This window comes from Apteryx rowi, unplaced genomic scaffold, assembly GCF_003343035.1.
Source record: "Apteryx rowi isolate R43461 unplaced genomic scaffold, aptRow1 scaffold_30, whole genome shotgun sequence".
NCBI lineage: Eukaryota > Metazoa > Chordata > Aves > Apterygiformes > Apterygidae > Apteryx > Apteryx rowi.
Genome location: NW_020449419.1, coordinates 3,844,542 through 3,865,840, shown reverse-complemented (window position 1 = coordinate 3,865,840; position 21,299 = coordinate 3,844,542). Strand labels below are relative to the sequence as shown.

At 36.3% G+C, this 21,299-nt stretch overlaps 1 protein-coding gene across 1 annotated transcript in view; it reads right to left on the bottom strand.

The window, feature by feature from the left end:
• Positions 1–5,068: 5,068 nt before the first annotated feature.
• The window catches only part of LDB3 (LIM domain binding 3), an 80,158-nt gene continuing 63,927 nt past the window's right edge, over positions 5,069–21,299 (bottom strand). The window contains exons 5-8 of the mRNA XM_026069960.1: positions 18,420–18,623; positions 9,956–10,125; positions 8,929–8,965; positions 5,069–5,165 (exon numbers count right to left, since the gene is read on the bottom strand). Of these exons, the coding sequence (XP_025925745.1) occupies positions 5,069–5,165; positions 8,929–8,965; positions 9,956–10,125; positions 18,420–18,623 (508 nt within the window). The remainder of the gene's footprint in view (positions 5,166–8,928; positions 8,966–9,955; positions 10,126–18,419; positions 18,624–21,299) is intronic.

Sequence of the window (21,299 nt, the reverse complement as noted above, 5' to 3'; positions counted from 1 at the left end):
TTACTTCCTCTACAGACTATTTTAAGAAAAGCTTCACAGTATTTGCCCATTTTATTTGGATGCCTTACTTTTTCAATTTTAAATGAGTACATTCAATTGGATACACCACATCTAATGCCTGTCATCTCTGACCAACTGGTTCTACAGAGAACTGGCTTGAAAACAGTCCCTGATCTCTAAATTCACTTTTCGCACAAAAGTTCAAGGAGTATATTGAGGAAGAAAGACATAATATTTGCTCAATTTACCCTTCTGGTTTCACTCAGAATTCCACAGAAACAACTGAGTTCATTCACTATTCCTAGGTGAGTGGGGATCAGAAAAAATTAAACCAACGTGCTTCCTAGTAGTCCTTATTGTATTTATGTTCCTTAATTGAGAAAGCTAACAATAGAAGCCTGCTTTATTCTGTGGGCTGTTGTGAAAAACGACATATAGTTTTCAGATGAATTTTGGTGATCTGCCTAGCACACAGATAGGAAGTTTTTGGCACCTGGGCAGGTCACCAGTGCTAATCATTGGAATTTTGGCAAATGAAGGGATAGAAATGCCTTAATTGGTCTTAGAGGTGTCAAAAGAATTTGATAAGCAAAAGGAAGACAGAGAATGTTTTCGTGCTGGAGGGGAAATTTTTGGCAATTCACGTTCATGACTACTGCAGAAGGCTATTGCTTAAGGCTAAGTGACTAAAGAAAGCCAACGATTTATGGACTTGGTACCAAAATTCTACCTTTTTACATTTGTGAACTAAAACTTGTGCAAGTATCCATATATTTTTTGAAGGTATAACGATAGCCCCAGTCACTGAAACTCATGGTAGAGGCTGCTAAAGAAGCTACAAAATCAACATAGTCACTGTGGGCATCTAAGTGTACAACTGCCATCTCTTCTGTCTCAAGAACAGGCTTCAGACAGCTGCTCTGATACATGAGAGTCAGACTTTTCAGAAGTGATAAAATAGTCCTTAAAACACCTATCCCTTGCTACTGAACATATACTACCACACAGTTGTGCATAATTAGTGAGAAGCTACAATGAAGAGAAAGCGACCTCTACCTTTATTACATAACAAAACCTTATGCTCCTGCCCATGCAGGCAGGTGTAAGAAGCGGGAGGTAAGGGAAGGAACCGCAGAACCTTTTGTCTCTTCTCATCTTTTCATGCACAAAAGGAAGAGAAGTTCTCAAGCCTGTTTTCCCACAGTCACACTCCTGCCACATCCCATCAGCATGCACCGCATGCAGGCAGTATTCCTGCTGCAAACTAAGCACTGTAAGAGGTGTGGAAGAGACCATCTGAGTAGAGGGCAAGGCAGCACTTTTTAAGGAGCAGGTTAGTTTAGATCAAACGGTCTTATACCACAGCAGAAAATGAGCATTTCCCTGTGTCATAACCAGACAAGCAGATTTACCTGGAAGGTCTTTTGGTTTTGACTTCCTAGTGGCACCAGCTTTGCTGTATCTTCATTAAATGCTTTTAACACTAGGTTTTACTGGTAATATTGGGGGGGGGTGGTGGGTTAATATCACTATCCACATACTTCATTTTATTTTATTTTTGGCTTGGGGACTATTCAGTATTGTCACCAATCATCCTCCTCTGCTCAGCAAAAGTCATAGTTCATAATATATTCAAGATGGAACAGATGTACCTGCCTATCATCAGTGTTACTCTAAAGGATTAGATGACTCATTGAACTTTGAATGAGGGACCTATTTTAAGCCTCAATATCATCAGCTGAGACTAGTTCTCTGAGGCAAAACAGCAGACTTCTGCAAATGGTCAAGAAACACTGGAAGATGGCATTGGTGAAGCAGTGACAGCATATAATGAAATAAGCCTGGACATATTAAAAATAGGACGTAGCCAGGCCAGACATTTTCTTTAGCAGAAACAAAGTTGGTAGCTTCTTAAAGTTCTTTGTGAATTCTCATCAGGTCTCAGTCTGTTACACTCTCTAGCAGTAGATGCAGCAGAATGGCAACTCTAGCCCAATTTCTCCACCTTACAGAAAGAGTCTGACTCCTACTCAGGAGGGAAAAACAGGCCTGTTAATAGTAACACAAGGAAATATCTGCAACATTCATTTTCTGGGCTTGAAGATCACCATGACAATGTAAGGGCAGATTTTTGAGGATAAGAGTTAAGGCATTACTATTCTAAATATAAATGAGAAAAAAGAAAAAGGACAGAAAGATGTGACTGATTTGGTTTAGTTAACAAATCCCATCACTTAAGAGATTTTTTGAAAGGCAGTCGACTAAGCACTAGAAATACGTTGTAGTAAACAATCTCGCATTAGGGATAAACTACAGCACCTTCAGGAAGAGGCCTTTGTCATTTCAAAGTTCTAAAAATTGCAACTATTGAAGAATTATTTTTTCCTATTAATTCATCATGTAATTACAGAAAAAAAGTAAACTTCCTCAAGCTTGGAGAAAATTTAGATTCTATTTTCTATCTGTTCTCCAGGAAAAAAAGGCTGACAACTATTTCTCTACATGGTTGCCTGGTTTATCTGCTCTGAATTTTTATTTTTAAATCCAGTGAGGAGAGATAAGGGGAAAAGGTCCTTCATTACATTTGCATTAATTGCAGATCTGATCAAACTATGCTTTTTCTGATTATTAAAGAATCTAGGAAGACTAACAGGAAGGTTAAACATTCAGATAAAATTTAGACATTTTCTTTTTCATTAGAGTACATGCACTAGGACTACTTGAAACAAATAGTATCAATTTTTTGTTGGTAAAACAGTAAGGATATACAATTTCTAGTTAAGGGAAAACACATTATTATGTACTTATTATTCAGCAAACCATTGAATTTAGTTGAAAACTAGAACTGGAAGATTTTTGCTTAAGTACACTTGCTGTTTTAAGAAAGAAAAGTTAATTGCATATTGATATTTTAAATTGTACCAAAATTCCCCATACGTATATAAAATTCACCCATTGTGAACCAGTCTGATCACAGCAACATTCAGAAGTAGTTAAAAAGTTGCACTGCTTTTGTGCAGTTACACTGATTTTCCACAAGTATTAATAAGATGATACGATCAGACTCTGTTTGCATTTCCATAACAAAAATATAAATGAGTATTTTGTATTAAATGGCATGTTTACTGAATTCCTAGAAAATTATGAGAGAAGAATGAAACGCATTTTAAAGGGCACTGCTGCCCATGTATACTTAAATAATGCTCAAAAATCAATTATTTTTAGACATGTAGGAGAGCTTTAAAAAAAAGAAAAGTCACACTCCTGTATTTGGATGATCTATGCAAAATCCTCCATGAAAGGTAGCTTTTCCTGCACTTCTATAGCACAGAAAAACAATGGGAGTTTAAGTGAACTTTTTTCTTGTGTGGACTGATGATATAAATTCCAGATGCCTGGAAGCAGCAAAAAATGTAAGAGTTTTAATCCAACACACTAATCTCTTTGATCTACAATTACTGCTACCAGATAAAGGTACCTAACGCGAAGCTTACAGACGTACATGAAAAAAATTATAGAGGGCTCTAGGTAGGGCTGCAAGAGAGTTAACCTTCAGCTGCAGAGCGAGAGACCTGTGTTTTGTCACTGAAAACTTCTGCTTCAATCTGTGCTAATGACTCACAAGGCAGATTGTTATAAGAGCTAACACCAACTGTTTCTATGGAAACCATAAACAGTTTAGTTTAATTGCATTTTTTGTTTCATTTAATAATCATCAGAGCATAAATTAGAAAGAGAAGCGATACAGCTTTAGATGTACTTCAAACAGAAAACAGAAATATTTTGGGGCATTTTTGATAGACCTGCCTATGCTTTTAAAATAAAGGACCACTTCCTGAACACCGGCAGTGTCTCAAGTGACTTGCCATGGGCACAAATATGTTATTGCCAGGGAATGCTTACAATATCATTAAGCATTTCCATTTGAATATTATTTAGCTTGTCATCTAGTATCTATTAACTATGCCACGTTCTTTCATAATTAGTAATATATTTGTTCATTTCTTTTCTTGGTCTTTCAAATGTTTCATCAGTTTTATTCTAATTCAGATAATTTAAAGATCAGTAAGAATTCTAGGTAATAGGGAAAAGCTTTTTGACTTCTACCATTTTCCATGGTGGAAAAAAAAAGTTCACCTTCTTTCAAAAATCAGTTGAAGCTGTTACTGTTTTAAAACAGAATAAAATACTGTGTAAAACAGGCCCATAATTATTTTAGTTTTAAATCCTTTTATTTCAGATAAAGCATGCTTTTATATACAGAACAAAAACGTGAGTCAAAGCAAGAGCAATATAGAATGGGCAATATGTTGCTTAAAAGTTACAAGATGCTTTTAAAACCTTCAGTGCACAAATTGTCCTATATAATTCTTCTCACTTCTAAATCGCCTCTAGCAAAATGTCATTTCTTTCACAGTTCCTGAGCAAGCACACTCCACCTCTATCTTTCATCTAATGACAAATTCAGGTTTCAAATGGAAAACTTAGAGCAATGGTTTTAGCAAATGACTCTTAGCAGTATAACATATTGAAGAAAAATAAACTTAACATTGCTACGATCTTATCTCAAATATCATTCATCTATGCAAAGTAAATATGCTGTATATTTAACAAACTCTAGGCTAGTCAGTTTTGCTTTTCACCTTTCTTTCTCCTATTTAATTATCTTTACAGCAGTGAAACTCAAAAGTCTAATTTCTCTCCATCTTAAAGAAATGCTGTCAATAACTTCCCTCTCACTTTCTTCTTTATTTAAAGTCAAGAAAGTAAAATAGTGACGTTTTCCTTCTATCTGTATATTAAAGTTACATTTGATATAGTAAAAGACACAAGTTTATCTACTGTATAATGAAGAACACGAATAGGGTTGGACTATTACTTTTTACTTTTGGTGACAGTGAAGGGATATCAAGCTAACAAAAGATCTATCAAAGACAGGCACCCAGAGAAAACCTCTAGCAGCAAGTCTTCCCTGCACGTGTGTGACTCTTAGGCTCTAAGTCAGGGCAGCAGTTAACTCTTTGATGTAGCTCTATGTCTCACATATTTGTCTGCTACACGTGGGCTTTTAACTTTTAACATTAAGGATTTGCGCCGATAGGCCGTGATGCCAGTTACGCAATTTGGCAAAGCGTGGGCTGTTACGTTCCGTTTCAAACCTTTCCCTGTGGCATGAAGAGAGAGAGAGAAAGGGAGGGAGACAGGGAGAGAAAGGGAGACAGAGACAAAGAGAAGAAAGAAAGGAGGGAGAAAGAAAGGGGTTAGGGAACATGACTACCACTCCCCTGCCTTATAACTAGGGCAATGGCAATTTATTTGGATTTTTTTCTTCAACTTTCAAATCAGTGCAAAGCAGGCTGGGTGATCCTTTTTAGATTGCGTATGAAGGGTTTTTCAGTTGTTCGGTTCTGAGCAGTAACTTGATATAACTTCATATTCTTCAAATTGTGCTTGGTTTGACAAGGCTGCTTTTGCTAGAAACCTCGTGTAACCCCACTGTTTTCTTGCCAGCAGATTCCCTCGGCTTTTCCCCCCCACCCCCTCTACTGAGCAGTGAGCGAAAGTGAACTCGGTACAAGTGCAAAATTAATTCATTTTCCATTCTTAATATCTAGGTGAGCCTACAGCCTGTTCTGTAAGGACCATCAGCCACAAATTTGAGAAGTACTTTTCTACAGCTTTTCTCATCAGTTAGGCTACAGGAACCCTAAAATCCTGTAAGTGCTGACATTTACATAAATATGTTTGGTCACAAAGCACGGTCCTATGAAGTGTTGACCATCTCCTGCGAACATCCCTAACTACCTTGACTTGGAAACTGAGGCACCTAAGCAAGTTGCAAGCAGTGTTCAGCACCTCTCAGAACTGACTCTTTTCTACATGATCTACTGTTTCTAGATGATCTTACAGACTTTGTAAATAAAAAGGGGAAAGACGAGGACATGGGATGAGAGCACGGTCAGGGAGAGGAAGGAAGAGAAGTATATCAAACAGAATGGAAAATAAAATGTTCTTCTTATTTGCAAGTATATTTGATTCATTGCAAACAAGGTAATTTTTCCTCATTATTTAAACCCAAACGCAGCACAATTGTGTTAATACAGCAGAACCCGAGAGTGAAACTGGCCAGACAAACAGCAACGAAGAGGCCAGGCTAGTTTTACTCCTCAGGCTGAATAACGGACAAAACAATAGGAAGAGTAAATGTCAGCAAATTCATTGATATTTCTGAAACTTCTGTTCCTAATAACACAGTATCATGCAAGTAGCACTCCTGAAGGAGTTCTGATGTACGATTTTTCAAACTTTTATGTTTTTACGTAATTAAAAGATGTAAAGTATTCCCAGCTGAAGTCTTGAAACTTCAAGATGGCTTTTTTTTTTTTTTTTTTTTTTTTTTTTGGAAAGTAATTTAGAATATACTAGCTGCAACAGGTCTTACATCAAGTTTAAAATTCCCTTATTGCTTTGAAGATACACCCCTCCATTCAAGGAAAAGGTATTAAGAAACATGTTTGAACTGAAATGGGTAATACCTTTCTGGAAAATATTCTGTAACAATCATCACCACAGCAAAGTTTTCACAGCAAATTATAATCTTATGTGTGACTTCAAAATAGCAGTAATGTAAGCAGAAGATAGTCATGCAATAACTCATTAATATGAACTGAAAATAATATTCTGCCAAATGAAAATTCCTGAGCATTATGGGTCCTGCTGAGAGCACATGTCATGAAGTTAGAAGAAGCAATCCAGAAGTGAGTATGTCCATGTAAAAGATGCCTCCCCCAAAAAGCTACATATGTTTTTCTCTTTTTCAAGCATTTGAAAGAAACTTTATCTCTGTTTCATGCAATCCTCACTGACTACACTAAAGAGCTCACACAAAGAGACAAGAGAAAGCACAAGAGAGAGCATGCTCACAGCATGCCCTGAGACCAAAATTCAACATTCAGTGAAATATCTGGCAGTGTAAGTTTTGGAACATAAAAGAATTTTTCCAGACACCCAGAACACCATGGGTTTAATGCAACATTGAGTCTCTCCAGAGTCACAGTTCCATGGAAGCCTCTTGCATTTGGGGGCCCAGGAAACCATACAGGTGATCTCAAACTACGGGCATGAATGAGAAGGGGTGGTTGTACAGGCTGTCTGGAGAAGATAATAAAGAGAAGTTTCTTCTCCCTTATTGTGATGGGTGAGCAGAGTTAAGGATGGAAGGATCTGTACCAGACACACAGAATCCATATTTTTACAAAGCCAAAAGTAGTACAAGTCCTTCTCCAAAAGATTAAAAAGAGAGGAGTTCAGCAGAGCCCGAGGCAGTAATGATGGAAGCACGCATAACCACAGCTGGGGCTACCAACTTTGCAGGTGACATAGGAGGGGTCTAGGCACCAGGCCACCAAGCTAGGGCAAACCCTATCAGTTAGCTGAACAGGAGACCTCATTTCACTCCTTGCACCAGAACTCTTGCCAATAACACTATCACACTGTGCGACTACCCAATATATACTCTCTTCTGCCTCTACTATCCACGAATGCCCTTAAAATTCTTTAGATAGTGTTCAACAGTGCCTAAATGTACTCAGACTCATAACTGTCCTGGTGAAAAAGGGTAACACAGTGATAGCTCAAAACTGCAGACAATGTGCAATGTACAATGGATATACTCATGTACTTTAAATTACACTGAATAAAACATGGAATTTGCAGTGCATATGTTGATTAGTTATGTTGATTAATTATTTTCAATATATCTGATGCCATGTTAAGTGTTCAGTATCTGTTATCTTCCAAATCCACAGATTACAGCTAAAAAGATTATTTCTTTAAGACCAGGTATTGCTCTCAGATGTGTATAGGGGGACTGTTAGGTTCAACACAACATTTTAAATTCCATCATAATAACATGCTCTTACAAACGTGCTATTACATCAAAACATATGATGCACAACACATTTAATTAGGCTCACACATTTGAGGGAAGAAATAAATCCATGAAGGATATAATGTCAAGCCTGATGTACAGACACCTATCCATGAACTTTTGTGAACTGCACTGGCAGCTTTATAACAAAACTAACAGACTGAAAAAAAAGGCAAGTGGGTAGAGTATCACATACATCACACACCCTGGCAGCTGCTTCGAGTGGCTAACACAAGATAGGGACTTGAAGTATGCAAATCAGGCTCACATGCAGGATGCTCTAGTTCAACTACAGTTTTTAAGCTGGACACAACAATCTCTAATAAATCTATCCCCAGGCTGTGTAGGACAACATTAGATGATTATAAGTCTTTAATTCCTTAATATCTTCTAACACGCACCTTTGTATCAGTGTTATTGGTAGAACATCTGAAAACTGACAAATACATTTCTCAGCTAGCAAAAGCAGTCCTGTGTTCTCAAATTCTACATTAGATTTTGTTTTTTTCATACAAAATACAAGCAGATGATGATTATTGACATAAATGGAAACAACTCCTTTACTGTATCATTTCAGATGAATCAAATGCCAATCACAGGATCATCCAAATAAATTGCTCATAAATTTCACCACCACCACAGTATTATATATTTTAATCCAGCTACAGAATAAGTAGTTACACAAGGCTTGGTTTTAGGAACTCATTGCATTCACACTCCCAATAAAGTAAATGAAAATCACATATGCAGAGAGCTTTCAGATTTGAACACACACTTCAGGAATTTTTCACTGTCTTTCCTAAATACATGCCAATTTGTTACCCTTTTGATTAAAATACCTCTCATGATAGCATTTTAATTTTAGTGATTTTTAAGTAAATATGTTAGAATATTTTAAGACCAAAAGATAGTTTTATATTTTCTTACTAATGACATTTTAAAGCATTATTTGATTATCAGTAAGTAGAAAGCCATAATTTCCACAGCTAGTTGCCTACCTTGATCTCCTCAAGGCTTCTTCATCTGGATCTTGCACTGCAGATGATTAAAAAAAAAAAAGTTTCAGTTTAAAAAAAAAAAGGAAGGAGTGGGTTCACATTTAAATTACAAGTTCTTAGAAAAATATCACTGAAAAGCCTATTGAAAGATATATATTTGCTGACTCTGTAGCAACAGATTTTGTAAAAACAGTATGAACAGGAGCAGCTCCCTAGAGCTCAGGAAGATACTTGTAGGAAAGTAGCTATTACTTTCACATTCATTTATTAGCAGAGTTTCACAGCTGTAGGCAATGAACCTACAGTGAAGGCCCTCTGTTTTGTAGGAAAGCATCTGAGGCAGTGGCAGATTCAAATGCAGAAGAAATAAGGAGGAAATACTGAGCAAATATTTCTATGTGATGCAGGAAAGTTCCCTGCGTTTCTTTCTCTTTAGATCAGAAACAAGATTTGAGGTAAGTACTAGATGGTCAGAAAAGCATTTCCACGGGCAATGAGCAGGGCAGTTCAAGCTCCCATGATATTCATGGCAGATCTTTGTCTGGATAACAGGGTTGCTAGAGAAACATAGGTACAATACAAGTGATAATCCATGGTTTTTTGATCTCAGGAAGTCAATTCTATAGAAGAGTGTTGTTACAAGGGACACTGAGTTGTTTATCTTCTTTCTAATGAACTGACAGCTTTGCATATTCACCTGCTGGAAAGTGAGGGATTACACTGCATACATTAGATTTGTAAGTAGGAAGAACTATTTGGTCTCAGATGCTCTTTTATTGTATAGTCTGTTATTCTTTTATGGTGACACCCATAGCAGATCAATGAATTTTCTGCATAAAACACAAGGTGAGATTTAACACTTAGATTTCCCAGTTACATTCAAGGTTTTCTGATCTTAGGTGTCATTGAAAATGACTACAAGCAGGACGTGAGTCAGTCTTCAGTATCAGTTGCTAACACTACGATAAGAAAATAAAGGCATGAATCCAAAATGAGGGATTGGGGGATATTTTGCTATTTGACTTACTGTACTCCGTTCCTGTCATCTGGGCAAGGATGCGGAAAGACCTAGACTGCAAATTGGCAGAGCGGCGACTCCAGTCTTCGGTTTCATCTTCAGGCTTGTTCTGAGTCTTAAGTACGGCCTGATACACTGGAGAGGCACTGTCTACGTGAGGATCTTTAACTGGAAGAGTACTGCAATTCAGAAAGTGGAACATTGTGAAACAGCAAATGGTGGCTTTCACCCCAACCTCTCTCTAGTTTTATAGCTTCTCATCCAGAAAACAGCAATCCAAAATACTGCCTTGGAAAATATCAGTTTTTACAAAAAATAAAYAGATCAATATTATGTGAATTCAGAATATTTTGGCTCACTCTGTCTTTAAAATCACCTATTATAGTTCAAATCCATATATTCAAAACAGTGTGAAAAAGCTTGGAAAGGTCTGATCAGGATTCCTCATTCAATGCAGCCACAAGTGGTTATACCAATGTGTGGCAACAAAGGAGAGTATGCCAGTCAAAAACTTTCATTTCTCTGAGCATTCTTATCCCATATAATTTTTTAAAAAAACAGCTTTATGTTGTACAGATGAAGTTTTACATTACGTTTTTTTACAGTTTTGGACTGGTCTGTTTTAAGGTTACACTTAGAAACAGAAAACATTTTTGGTTATAAAAATAATGTAGTTGATTTTTCAACTTTTTTCTAGAAATTATTATTCTTYGCCAAAACTCTGAATTAAAATTCTAACTGCCATAACCCTGGACTCATAGTCTATTAAACATGTGAAACATGTTTAAGAAGAAATCTAGATTTGTACTCACAATTTGAATACATATTTTGTATCTAAAATCTTTAACAGCAGAATGTACTTCAGACTCTCAAGATGTCTTTAATCACCTTGCACAGTGATATCCAGGAAGAAAGCTTCAATTTTGCACATCTAAAGCCAAAACTACAGAACTCTGTAACACCAGCTGAAGTAACTTCTGATTTATGACACAAGCTTGAAGTAGACTTAGTAACTTCATATCTTTTTTTTGGTGAAAATAGCTTTTGCATAGCACACAGTCAGAATTAAATTTTAACAGAGCTGCAGACACATACACTGAGGGGATGATGCATGCAGTCATATAATAACTCTGCTCCATGACTCCTCTAAATACAGTATCTATTTTGGAAGCAAGTGATTTATTGTGACTGCTTTAATGTGCTACTCCATATAGAACCTTGCAAGCAGCATGCTCAACCTCATGAAAACTGAGAAATGGCTCTTTAAAAAATTAAGGGCCATACGGTCCAACAAACTCACTGCTATAAAGCTCAGGGAATCAGTGCAGTCACCTGTTATAAAACTCACTTCTATAGTTCAGGCTCAAACTTTGTATTTTGTAAGACATTGCTGTGCACAGAAAATCTACAGAGAAGTTGGGGTTGTGATTTGAAAACATGAGGGGACTCGTGAACGAGCCAAAAAGTGTCTGATATCCTACATAAAACAGCAATATACATTGTAAGAAAAAATATTACCCACTAAAGCCTTAACTATTCTAGCTCAAACATCCCAGCAGACAGACACCTCTCTTCAACATTGCGTAATATAAGYTGTGTCAATGGATTTGCATCTACAAATAGCATGGGGTGGGTTTTTTCATGTAGGAGGGCAAGAGGCTAAGGAACTTGATGTGTGCTTATATATGCTATGAAGCCATAAGCACATATGATACAGGACTATATCCAACACCACCTATTTAGAATTTTTTTTATAAGGGGAGTATTTCTATTCTTCATAAGCCCCAGTATATGCAAACTCCTCACTTTCTTGAGAATTTAGCAAAAGTTCTTTTTCTTTTATACCTTTCAATACAATGGAATACATGATAGAGCCTGGCTTAGGGAAAAAAAAACTAAAAATGTCTCTTCAATGTAAACTCCGCCACAAAACAAAAATGTAAGAAACACTCTCAACTTGGAAGATGCCCTGGAGAGAGAAGCAGTGCTCTTCAGCTCCTTTTTTAGCTTATGCTTTCGCACAGCACTATAATATCTAAGCATTACCAGGTATGGAAGGCATAATGGGGATTTGTTTATTTTGGGAAGGGTGTGCTGATGAAACGTGTGCCATCAGTGGCTTCCACTAGTAGTGCACCAATGGGTAAATTAGTGCCATATCTATCTTTATCACATGGAAGATGGAAGAGAGAGCAGTAGTTTTCCTCTTCTGACCCCCCTTGTATACGGCAGAAGGGCTTCCTGAGGCAGGGAAGTGTAATGGAGAGTTCTGCCTTCTATTGACTTAACACAGAAATAGTCTTTATATGGAAGAGAGATAATCTGTAATGCTAACTGAAAGAAAGTAAACACACCCCTCTTATAATCATTCAGCTGCCACTTCACACTCCTTGGCTAATGCTGAGAAGCTCTGTCACTGCAAAGGGCCCAATAAAAGTCCCCCTAAACATGACTCAGTTTTCAAGTCTCCTGCTGCACTTCAGGCATATGCCTTAGTATTGACTAAGCATGCAGTATCTTTTGCCTTATTACTGTTACAGGTGACTGCCTGCTTGTTACTGCCCAACAGCTGATTACTTTTTTATCTCCAGACTTACATTTTAATCCTGCTGAAGCTTAAAACACTGCTATATGTGATGGCACATTTCATAACTGCAGACTGTTGCAGACAGGATAATAAACCCCTGGGTAGGTAGTACTGCTGACTTCAGCCATGTACTGTTGTGGCAGCAGTGGTGCGTGAGTCATGCACAGATCAAATTCCTTTACATAAATACTCTAATTAAGCTACTTTGTTCTTGTGTTATGACGTATAGGCAAACATCAGATTAAAACTCTACATATAGATACATCATTAACTCAGAGGTAGTTAAACAACTGTAGATCACAAATTTCACAGTGGCAATGTGTATCATGGCATATTACTACCTTCATGGTAGACGATTAGGGCAGGAAATGGAGCTTGGTGAATTAACCTTTCCTAGCAGAGTGAAGCACCCTCCTATAAGCTGAACTAGATTAATGCACTACATTGGAATATTTCCAACTCTGTCTTTAATGCAACAGGCCATTCTCTTTTTTTAAACCATTATTACATTATAGATGAGTAACTAGGAAATATGAGCCACTCAGCATGGAAGTGTAAAATACAGAGCATCACTGATTATGACCGTTTCATAAACCCAGATGTGATGGTTGATTCTTACAGACAGCCTTAAGATGCACATAACAATGTTAACAAGTGGCTGTTATATCTCTTCTTAATTTAATTTTTTCCATCTGGGTGCATATGTGCAGAAATATCACGTATCTTTAAACCTACTTCTTCAAATTGATGCAACTGAAAAAAAATTCTGCCTGAATGTGCTAGAGTTTTTGAGGTTTTTTCATGTGATATCCTAAGGTATTACAGTAGAATTCAATTAAAACTGATCCCTCTTTCCACATCATAATATAGGTCACATATTTGTATCACAAGTAATTAACATTAAAACAAGCTTTCAAGACAGTCAAGCCTCTTTCAATAAGTAGCAACGTGATTTTTGCTTGCAGTTCACTATAAACTATAGTTTATCATATGAATCATTTCCGAAAGTCATTACTCTGTTTTAATTTAATCAAGTAGTTAATTGATAAGTAAAAACTACGGAAGGGCTACAGTGTTTTATCCCTGATGTAGACATACAATGAAATATAGTAACACTGGATATTAGACTAAGTCCAACTATTAAAAAAAGCCCTAAGGGAAAAAACAAACAAACAAAACAATTCATGCAGATTGGTAAATTATCCAACCAAGATGACAAATTATCCAACCAAGATGACTTATTTTAAAATAAAAACAAGACTTTATTTAGTCACATTATTGATTCTACTACTAGAACTATTAGACCTTAATCCTGATAAAATTGTTGGATTTATATCTGATTACATGATTTGTGAATTTGGCTAAAGCTGCATAATGGAATTTAAAAGAGGTTTGTCAGAAATGTGGATGAAATACCTGACCACACAGTTCTATTTACAACAACTCTTGGTTCTTGGTATATCAAAAATAATTAAAGCAAAGCAACATAGAATGAGAAAGTCAGGGCATTGTAACTTTGCTTAAGTTCCAGCACAAGGTCTAAATAACTGCAGTATAAATAATTTATATTCTTTCCTTTAAGCTTTCGTTACTGATTCAGTATGTGTGGGTTATTTTCTAAGCAACCTGAGCCTGATTCTGATCTCACTAATATCAGGTTAGATGTCACTGATTTCAAATGGTCAAACTAGAAAATGACTCCTTATCCCAAGCTTGTCCATTCTCTGTCACTGATAACAAAAGTAAAGAGTGTTTCAAGGTATTGCTGTCAAAAAGAAATGAAGCCCTTTAGATCTGTAATCAGAGTATGCTTACCCTTTTAGGTACCACCTTGTGGCTTCAGGATTTATTCTCCTATGTAAAGTGAAAAGCCTGAAGAAGAGTAACTAAGTGTTGAGGCCAAATTATAGGCAGAGAACTTAGACTAAACTAAATCAGTACACAATTTGGTCTGCTTTCATATGACAGACTTCTCATAGAATTATTTCTGCATTACATATAATCTAATCTCAGACCTGATCAACTAGAAAGCTAAAGAATATCCTCAGTTTGCACTGATAATTAGAGTTCAGAATATCATGGGGCAAAGCAGCACCTTAAAGAAATGAGCTACAGGTTTGATGAAACGAATGAAGATCACTCAACAGGTAGGCCTTTTTTTTTTTTTTTTAATCAGGGAGAAGAGCATGAACCTTGCCCTTATATCTAAAGTGCAGTGTTAATAAATCATACAATCTACTGGGAAAATTGTTAGTCACTAAGCAAAGTGTTAGGAAGTTTAAAAAAATACAAAAAGTTATAAAACTGGCTCTAGCATACAGCACATCTAGAGAGTTTCCTCTGCACCTGACAGCACACAGCAATAGAAGCAGTTTATTCTGGAGCCAGACAAATGTTAGGCTTAAGAGTCCCATTCTAAAGATGAAGGAAATGCTTAAACAGTAGTTTATATAGTGGATCTTGCAGAAAAACTTTTTATGCAAGATCACCGGGGAGAACATATTCATGGATGTGTCTGCAAAGAGTAACGTTTCACTAATGTTGTCTGATATACAAAGATTAATGGCAATAATTATCTTATTTCAAAGCACTCATGAGACAGGTGGAGTCCAAGCTCAAAACGGAAGAAAAAAGTTAGAGCTATTGCTGGTGGCACTTAATACAGCTCTTGCTACATTGCTGCAACAATTCAACAGTCCATGCAAATCTGATTTTTGTTTTTTAACTATTTCATTTGGTTATTTTTGAGATAGACATATTGACTAATGTAATTCATTAATATCTTACTATTCATAATTCAAGCCTTTCTCATTATTCTGATTCTTTACTATACAGTTCTACATATCGAGATAAATCCCCAGCACCCCAGGCGTGCTCTCCACCCAGAACGTGTACTGATTTTCCAGTTCTATTGCACTCTTTGGACTTCTCTCACGCTATTTGCGATTTTTTGAAAGGGCATTTTCCCACCCCTGTGACAAAGTGTTTTGATCTCTTTCACAGGAGGGAAAAGATGTCCATGTTTTCCAGTGCAGTAGAACAACTTCTGTGATCAGAACTGCATTTCAGAGATTCCTTTAATGTGCTATCTATGAAATGAAAAGGATTCACATGCTCAACAGTGAAACTTTATAACCATGGGATCTTTTAAGTAGGTAAAGTTTTAAAGTATTACTATTTGCATTTTATAATGTTACAGCATTTAGCAGGAAATACCAACATTTCATAAAATGTGTCATTTAATCCATGCCTACAAAGGAAGCAAACCACTGTAAGGAACACACACACATAATGCACTTCTTTAACTGTACTTTGCTAATTGGAAATAGGGGTCTACTTACATCAGTGGAAAGTCACTGTAAGTCATATGGTCAAAACCAACAAAAGATACTGTGTGGGACCCATCATTAGGGAGAGTTGTGATGAACACAACAGAATAATATTAGTATCAGGAATTAGTGGAAAAAAGAATTGAAAAACAGAGAGGGGAATGAAATGATCAATAAAAGGGAGCACAGGCAAATACATAGAACATCAGCATTTTGAATAAGCTTGCAGTTAGCACCTTTAAAAGAAACTACGTTAAAAAGCGTTGCTGTACTTATATTTTGTTGTCAAATGAAAGGAAGGTAAGTTCTATTTCAGGCAGAAAGATACCTAATAAGAGAGACAGGACTACATTCATCCCACATGGAATTTCAGTTAAGTCATAAAAATTATGGGTAAGTTAATTATATTTACAAAAATACAAATTTATTTATTTACGAATAAGGTCCCAATGCTACAATCTACCAGATGCCTGTATTTGGAAAATTCCACTAACAACAATGGAAGGCTATACTAAAATACGCATCACGGCCGTGAGTTATTCTGATACACATCTTCCTTTCTTCCATCTCCTCTTCTCCCATTTGGTCACAAGGATTGCTGCGTGCAAAAAGAAATAAGGTCCTGATTCGCCTCCTATTAGCTTGTCTTCACATGCCTGTAACTTCACTGTCTTTCATGGGGTTTATTCCTAATTTATGAAAGCATCAGAAGTTTGAGGAGAAAAATCTGTTATTCAAGGGCTGAGAGTTGAACAAAGACATTTAAAAATACTACTTCTCACTCAATCAAAGAGTATTATTCCCCTGAGATCTTATGCCCTTTCAGTAAACATTTGCTCAGGTAAAAATGCCTATTGGCACCTATTATAAAAGTTCTTGAAAAAAACAATTCTTGTACATTGGACTGGATTTTGCAGTTGTTGCAGCAGCAAGACCTGCACCTACTCTCATGAAAAGCTGCGCCCAAAGGTAGACAGCAAACTTAAATCCATAGAGAATAAACTTTCAAAATCATATTCAGAAAAGCAGAATATATTATGTGTCTAGTACCAGCAAGGCACAGAGTTCAACGAGTACCTTTGACGATATAGCCTGTCATGGCAACTGGCTAGTGGTATTTTGCAGCTAGTTTAAGTCATGTCTATGGACAAAATTTCTTAAAGCAATAACACTACAATATTACACTTGCATGCCCTAAAATCTTAAAACAGATTTATTTAAAGAAAAAAAATAACTTTTACCCTGGGACATGACCCTGAACATCTAGATATGCCTGCAACAAAAATCTTTGATTTAGAAATCCTTAAAAATACATGTATACCCCTACTATATATAAATCCAATTACAAGAGCAGTATTCTACTTCTGCCAATTGAACTTCTTTTTTATCTCACATAAAAACATCCAAGCATCTGAAATCCAAATTCCAGTTCCAGTTGAACAAAAATAGTATATTTTCTTGTGATTTTTTTGTCTGAAATCAGAATAATCTGAAGAAAAGTATCTTTTTACTTCCAATAATTGTGAATTCTAAGATTATCAAAAACATATATTAGAAAAAGCAGAATTATTAAACAAGTTTTGCAGTAGTCCAAAGAGTACCAGATATACTCTGTTGGTATAACATATTTGTGTAAGACATATGTGTTTTAGTTCCTTTGTATTGGACTTTGTCTTTAAAAAGAAACAGTTTGTATATTTCTTTTCTGGCTGTTTCATACCTTTATGACATTGTTGAAGGTTGAATTACTATTGAATCATTCAGAAAAACAAAGCAATAGGATGCTGAGAAAATGAAAGGAATATCAAGAAAATACCCTGTTATTCATCTTCCCCATTCCCACCTACATATGACTGCCAAAATCACTAAAACAATCAGATTATGTTTAACCCAATCTGGTTTAAATGGAAGAACAATAAGCTGGGAGGGAGGGGGCAATGGTAGAAGCTAGAGGGAAGAAAAGACTTTTTATTGACCCATACATTATTATAGAAAGATCATTTTTAGCTTAAATACAGTCTCTTTTGTTAAACATTCTGGATCCTGATAATTCTAAATAAGAGGTTTTGAGAAAACAGTATTAGTATTAATTAAAAATGAATATCCAAAAGGAATAGTATAGCACAACACTCCGTTCTGAAGAACAGAACAGTAACCAGTACTAAATACCTCACATTCTTTATGTATCGATAACATTTTCCTCCCTTTTCCATTCTTTTTGAGCTAGGCATGTAATACAGTGGTTATAAGAAAGCACAGTCATAAGATAAGTGACAGGCGATCTAATTTCATATACAAAGTACCAGATATATTTCAGTGGTGTTTATCAGTTCCAGGAATAATACTGAAAAAGAAATGTTAAATTTTCTAACTATCCTTCCTTTAAACTTCAAAAGGATATTAATGCTTTCAAACACTATCTAGTACTGATCTGTATTTTTCACATATTAGATACTCCATAGAAAAAGGTCAAAGAAGAGCTGTTGTGTCATGCAGGTAGGGGCTATTTGATATACCATGCAGAGAAGGACCATTCCACACAAGGAAATAATCTTACCCAGCAAATTCTCCACCTTGGGCTTGTGCCTGGCCTGCAATTGCATCCATGATAGCATCCTGGGAGTACATGCTGATCGGGGTGTTATATTGGGCATGAATTATGGTAGCCTTGCCGCCCAAGCCTTTCACCTCAATGGGTTTGTGTGTAGACAGGGCAGAGTCCTTCAGGACATTGGGGTTGAAACGTTCCACAAACTCCGTACTGGGTTATGCACAAGTGAGATTCGAAAGGGAAGAGAGGGGAAGAAAGGACAAAGGGGTGGCGATTAAGTGAGAAAAAAAGAACTAACAGAGGAATGTGCATGTATCTTCATGGCATCTCACCACAAAAGCTTCTGCTCAGAGAGTAAGAGACAATACAAAAAGTAATAGTTAATAGCTGGCTGCGGTAATGAATGAGAGTTTTGTGTTGGCTCTCAGATGTGTAAACAGAAAAAAAGGTGAAACAGTTGTCATTTTATAAAAAATCATGAGAAATCACCACGTATTTCTGTGATTTTTACACATAAAATTCTGTTCTTACATGCATATATACATACAATTGTATACATACATATATATATATACACACATATATATGCATGCACGTGGATGCACATATATACTTCAGAGAATTCCCAGTTTATTCACTGCATCCATTATTTCAAATGGATCTTATAAAGTGCTAGGAAGTGCAATGGGGTGAACATATGTCAGATTCTCTATTATTCAGAAGGTTACAATGTTTTCTGCATGGATGATTAATCATAGTGAAATTTAGGACTCACGCCTTTTAATCTTCAAAGTTCTCCTCACAGACACTAATTAATCTTCACAAAATCTCCGTACAGACTGCCAGAAGTGTTGCTATAGTATGATATATTCACTGAAAAATTGGTCTTAGATCAAAATATCCTACATTGCAATCTATGGGACAACTGCAGTTGGAAGAGTTGTAGCCATATTTTCTAGTGGCTCCATTTATGAGTAAGGGTTTTTATTTAAGCAATTGAACCACAGGCAAGTTAACTGAAGCTCCCATAGCAATACAAAGAGTCAGTTCAATGTCAGACTTCAACTTAAGAGCACCTGGCTTCCTGGTACTGCCTAGCTGTATAATGTTATTGTCTTAGAGTCAGGACTGTGTATTTTTTGGACTTTTATTGAATTACCTAAACCTCAGACTGTCATTCATTGAAGTGGGTGCTCTTCTCTAACTTCTGGGAGGTCAGATTGTTCTCTGGTTTACTGTTCCTTTCCTGCCAACCGCAGGAAGATGTTAGCAGTACAGGTTCTGTACGCTAATCAGAGCTGGGCAAAACTGAGAATTTTGTTCTTTAGGAAATAAGGATATTTCACAATGGTTTCATTTTGAATTGAACCAAAAGCTAGAAATGGATATATTTCCCCCCACCAAAACAAATTATGAAAATATAATCACGGTTAAGATGCAGTAGGTGTCTGAGAAATCAATCTGAACCCTCAATCTTGCATGGAAGAAAATGAAAAATCAAGTAAAGTTGGTGGCCATCTAACTTAATCTTCCACTGATTATAAAAGGTGATGTGCCACCTCTGCAGCCAGCCAGTGGATTCCATTATATTTTCAGCATTTTGTTTGTGGGATGCCCTGACTGAAGACAGATAGTAAGAGACAGTTATGCATCATTCAAAATACTTGAAAGAACATTAACAGCAACATGCTTGAGGAACAAAGACACAGACATGCACATGCTGCATTACAATCATAGCTTTTAACACACATATCAACATCATAAGGGAGGGAAATGGGAAGCTGCATTATGCACTCAGGCAAAAGTGAAAATCAGCTTTTTACAAAGACATTTTCACATTATATTTATTTTTTCATTAACTATTTACCAAATACGACATCATTATTAAACTGACCTCATCTGTTGAAGGGTGATATGCAGAGATGGGTTTTTATACTCACTGTTGACTTCTCAGCATGCACATGCCTTACTCTAAGGATGGCTTCTCTTTTATTTGTAATACACTACACAATCAGATAATTTGGAATACACAGGTCCTCGAGATTTTGAATTTAGTGTTCTCTTTTCCCCCCACTATTATAAGTATTGAAGAGATTCTAAACCCAAGACCTGAGAAGACTGCAAAGTAAACAGACCGAGGTTAAATTTGCCACTTTTTAAGAATACAGAACAAAGCAACTGGTTTCAACAATCAGTTAAAAAATAAAATTTAGATCTCTCTAGACTGAAAAGAAGATCTTAGAACAGCCTAAGCTTCCCTAACAGTAGTAGTGTAGTGGTAGTAGTGACTTAGGCTTTGACTCATGTAATTTAAACAGTTTCAATGATCTCTTTCAATAGGATTTAGTCATATTACACATACCAAGGCAAAACTTCTACTGAAATCGACTGGATTTCCATAGAAAGAATAAAAAAGGGTACATATTTTCAACTGCAGAGGTCGTAATATAGCTCTGGGAATGAACAAAGATATTAATGCCTGCAAGGGCTGATGTGCTCTAGGACAAAGTGGCAGAGGTGAGATCCTAGAGACAGCTGGAGCAATTGTGTGAATTAATGTTATTTTTATGCCAAGCTGGAAAAAAGAGTGATCAGGAAAAACAAATACGAAAGAAAGAAAGATAAAAAAACCCAACCCTATAATGTTACTTCCCCATTCCAAGACAACAGTAACATAATAATTATCGATGTAAAGTGGCAAGAGCTTCTTTGAATACAAAGCAGTTATATCGTTTTCATGGCATTACATCCATGCCTTATTGTAATCAACAGAGAATGCCAGATCAGTATAAATTATTTTCACTAAATAGTATTTTTTTGTTTATGTATTCTACTACTTCTCTCCTTCTCTTATCAGTTTAAATCTGACATTTATTTTGTTGCTGA